This window comes from Mastomys coucha, unplaced genomic scaffold (assembly GCF_008632895.1).
Source record: "Mastomys coucha isolate ucsf_1 unplaced genomic scaffold, UCSF_Mcou_1 pScaffold15, whole genome shotgun sequence".
In the NCBI taxonomy this organism is placed as follows: Eukaryota; Metazoa; Chordata; class Mammalia; order Rodentia; family Muridae; genus Mastomys; species Mastomys coucha.
Window position 1 is genome coordinate 74,323,927 of NW_022196897.1, and position 4,878 is coordinate 74,328,804.

Consider the following 4,878-nt stretch of genomic DNA (forward strand, 5'->3'; position numbering starts at 1 on the left):
AAAAGAAAGAAAGAAATGAGGAAAGAAAGAAAAGACAAAAGGATGAAAGGATGAAAGGACAAAAGAAAGAAGGAAAGAAAGAAAGAAAGAAGAAGGAAAGAAAGAGAAAGAAAGAAAGAAAGAAAGAAAGAAAGAAAGAAAGAAAGAAAGAAAGAAAAATGAGGAGTTTGTGGTAAAAGAAAAACCATATCACAGACAAAACTGGGAAGGTTGAGCAGGTTTGTAATTCTTGGCACTCTCATATCTGAGACTGGTAGGTATTTCATCTGCTTCCACTCCACTTCCTGTTCTGGAGCTTGTGACCATGATGATCATGAAGATCATGACCACTCGTCAAAGCTCCGAATTCTCCACGTCAATGAGGTATCTAGATGGGCAGGCCCTGAGGGGTTAGCCAGTAAGCTTCCTTTTCCAGACATTCCTTTCCTGCAAGAGATATTTAATCTCTGGGCCTCTCGGAGTAAGTGGTATGTACCCATTTTCCATGATGAACAATGAATAATCAGTTTGGACAAGCAAAGACTGTCTCTTTCATTGCCATGGGAAGAAGCCTTTGTCACACACAGCAGCCAACTAAGTCTTCTGTAAAAGGCCCCTCTGCCTTCCAGACATAGCCACTCACTCCTGAGCTAAGCCAGAGCTCCCTTATTCCTGACTCCAAACAGTTCCCACCAGCAACTTGACACACAGGAGTTTGGGAACCCTGGTTCCTCAGCCTCAGTCTGTGTTGTTTCCCACCTGAGCTGAGACCCTCATCTTAGGCTATGTTATGCCACCCCTGCATCCTGATGGTGGAGAGGATGGAATGTAGCTAAGTGTCCTGTGTTTCTTCTTTCTGAGAGGCGGTGTTCACATACACCAGCAGTGGGACATAATGAGGAACACAGCTTAGCAGACTGAGGATGATATTCTCAAGAGTCATCCATATGCCTGCAAAATGCATGTCTTTGTTTGCTGAATAGTATTCTAATGTGTAAATGTATCATCTTTTTTTTTTATCTACTCTTTAGTTGAAGAACATCTAGGTTACTTCCACTTGCTGGGTATTGTAATAAAACTGCTATGAACATAGTTGAACAAGTGTCTTTGTTGGATGGTAGACTTTCTTTTGAGTGTATGGCCAGGAGTGGTAGATCTGGGTCTTGAGGTAAAACTATTCCCAGTATTCTGTGAAACCACCAATTTGATTACCAAAGTGGTTGTAAAATCATGAGAAGTGAATGGGAAGAGAGAACTGTAGATAAGAGGGAATAGTGATCAGTTGAGGAAGGCAGGAGAGTGCTGGAAAAGACAATGGAATTCAGTGGGAGCCATTTCTGGGACTAGTTGGAGACCTGGGATAAGGAAGTGAGTCTAGCTAAGATTCCTAACACAGGGAGATATACAGACTGAAGTGGCCACTTCTTCCAGCCAGCTAGGACTTCTAGTGGAAGGAGAGGTACATAACACACCCACAAACAATTTAACCCATTTTTTTCTTGCCTACAAGATGTACAGGGATAAATATGGAGTAGAGACTGAAGGAAAAGCCAACCAATGACTCCCCCAACATGAGATCCATCTAATTGAAGTGAGCCGACCCTTGAAACCATTAATGATACTCTGCTGTGCTTGCAGATAGGAACCTAGAATGTCTTTTGGGAAGCTTCATCCAGCAGCAGATGAAAATAGATGCAGACACCCATGGCCAAACATCAGGTAAAGCATGGTGAGTCTTGTAGAAGTGTGTAAGTAGAACTGAATAAGCTGGAGAGTCAAAGACACTACAAGAAGTCCTACAGAGTCAACTAACATGAGCACAAGGGGGCTCACAGAGACTGAAAGCATATAGGAGTTGGACCTAGCCCCTCCCCATTTGTAAAAGCTCTGCCCCTTGTTCTCTATGTGAGTTCTCTACCAATTGAAGTGGTGGCTGTCTCTGACATTTTAGAAACCATTGGGGTCCCCTGCCTCTAACTGGACTGACTGGTTGTGCCTCAGTGGTAGAGAAAGTAGTTATTTATGCTGGGACTAGATGCCTCATTTAGGTGGCACCCAAGATAGAAGGTCAGCTTTCCTTACCCTGAGGGGAGGTATTTGTTAGGGTGGGACTGAGAAGTATGGAGTCATGGGGGACTGTGTTTGGGATGCAATGCGAATGAAAAAATAAATGATGAAAAAAAATAGTCAACACGGGAATAGCTTGGTCATTTTATGTATTTCCCAAGTAAAAGGAATCATCAATCTTGATCTTTTAATACTTCTGTGTAATTATTGCATAACAAAATATCATTTGTATTTTTAATATTATTGAGAAGAGATAAAAACATTTCCTTTTTGATGTTTTATCAATCGTATATATGCTATATTCAAACAATATTCTAAACAAATAGAATACATTTTTGATATTGGCATTGTCTTAATACATGTTATTTATCTTAGTATATCATGTTGACACTCAAAAGGAAGTGCTGCACTTAGAAGCTTATATTTTCAACTCATGTTTGCTACTTAAATCAAGGCAGTATTTGCCAGGTGGTGGTGGTGCATGCCTTTAATCCCAGCACTTGGGAGGCAGAGGCAGGTGGATTTCTGGGTTTGAGGCCAGCCTGGTCTATAGAGTGAGTTCCAGGACAGCCTATGCTACACAGAGAAACTCTGTCTCGAAAAAAAAATAAAGGCAGTATTTATATTGAAAAACAAAATGTGATATAAAATACAACTGTAAGATGGAATTATAACCATAATTTACCAATGTTACTGATTCAAAAATACATCTCAGTATTTCAGTTTATATAACATAGGAACAATTATCATCTTTGTTTCTATTATTTATTGATCAAAAGTGAAAATAAAGCATAAAATGACTAGAAAGGTTTTAGTATGCAATTTCCTTCTTAAATCTTACTTCTTCACTACTCAGAAGAGATATGTGAAAATATTTTATATAGAAAGTTCACATGTAATAAAGCTGAATACATTGTATTTGTAAAGGAAATATGTTATTAACAAAGTGAAAAGCAGTGTAACTGAATAAGACTAATCATAATTTCACTTATGATCAAAGTAAAATCAAGTCATTTGGTATAAATATATAGGTATAAAAATATAGTATATGCATAAATTATGTTGAATGAGCTTGAAATTTTAAGTGCACGAGTCTGTTGACTGTCCCCTTCACATCTCTGTTCCTAAGGCTGTAGATGAGGGGGTTAAGCATGGGGATCATGACAGTGAAAAGCACAGTTGCCACTTTGACCACAAGCCATGAGTTTTTGGAATTGGGTACACAGTACAGAAGGAGAATAATCCCATGGAAGATGCTGATGGCAGTCAGGTGGGAGGAACATGTAGAGAAAGCTTTTTGAAGTCCACCTTTAGCAGGTATCTTAATGATTGTGACAACTATGAAGACATAGGAGGCCAAGATGATGAGGAGGCTGCAAGTCTCATTGAATATAGAAATGATTAAACATACCACTTGACTGAAGGTGGGGTCAGAACATGACAAAGACAGAATGGCAGAGTACTCACAGCCAAAGTGGTTGATGATATTAGGTCCACAGTAGGATAGTTGCAAAAGAGAGTATGTAATAGTCAAGGAACAGAGTACACCCCACATATATGTTGCAGCTACAAGGAAAGCACACAGCTTGGGAGACATTGAAACTGTGTAGAGTAAGGGGTTACAAACAGCAACAAACCTATCATAGGCCATCACTGCTAACATGAACATTTCTGTAATCACAAATGCACAAATAAAAAAAAATTGTGTCATGCATCCTCTGAAAGAGATTGTCCTGTCTTCCACAATCAAGATTTCTAGAAGTTTAGGTGTAAATACACTGGAATAACAAATATCCAAAAATGAAAGATGGCTGAGAAAAAAGTACATGGGTGTGTGGAGCTTAGGATTTATCTTTCTGACCACAATTATGCCAATGTTACCTATTAGAGTAACTGTGTAGATCATAAAAAACAGGAGAAAAAGAGGTGCATGGAGATGTGGGTATTCTGAAAAACCCAAGAGGATGAACATAGTCACAGAACTCTTGTTTCCCGAATCAATCATCATGATCCTTCATTAAAAAAAAAAAAAGAATGAAAGAGAGCATAATTTAAAGCAGCAAAATGGGAACTTGTGATTTGGAAGAATTTTATCTTAGGCCTATTGAAAACAAGAGGTCATTCATGAAAATTCTACTTCATTTGGTATCTTGCTTGCATCAAGTTGTGATTGGTATTATTTTCATTGATTGTGATTTTCAGCCATGTGGGTTTTTCTTTCCAATCTAAAATTTAAACAGTAGCACCTGATAAAATTATCATAATTACAATTTTATATATGTATATATATGTATATATGGAAAAGTATTTATATATGTAGTGTATAATTTACCTATTGTATAATTTTATGACTATACAGTATACATTGAAGATAGAAAGCATTAAACATAATTTCTTTTTAGTCATATAAGTGTATCAGAAGAGTTCCTTGGACACAATACCTTTATTACATATATCAAAATGTAATGGAAAATTTACTAGAATTGATTCAACAACACAGGTATCAAATATGTCAATGCTATGTTATTTTTATCTATTCTACAAATATTACACTGTTACCTACTTTTAAAATCACATATATTTTATAATTTTAAGTGATCTTTGCTCTTGAATTCATATTTGCACTATCTGACAGGTTAGAAAACTCAAGAGTCTCAGCAGTCAAAAGTGATTTCTTAAAGAAAGAATTAAAGACCATCTTAAGATTCACCTCCAGTAGAATGACAGGGTAAGTAGCAATGATGAGATTAATGTTGAACTTCACATTATTAACTGAAATGCACCTATCTTGTTTAGACAAATACAATGGAATATTTTACAAGAATGGTAGGA

General features: G+C 37.1%; 1 protein-coding gene across 1 annotated transcript; it reads right to left on the bottom strand.

Annotated features, from left to right (window-relative positions):
- Positions 1–3,103: 3,103 nt before the first annotated feature.
- On the bottom strand, positions 3,104–4,054 carry LOC116092164 (olfactory receptor 5D18-like). Its single transcript, XM_031373513.1, has one exon. The coding sequence runs from the start codon at positions 4,052–4,054 to the stop codon at positions 3,104–3,106; it is 951 nt and encodes a 316-aa protein (XP_031229373.1).
- Between the last annotated feature and the right edge of the window lie 824 nt (positions 4,055–4,878).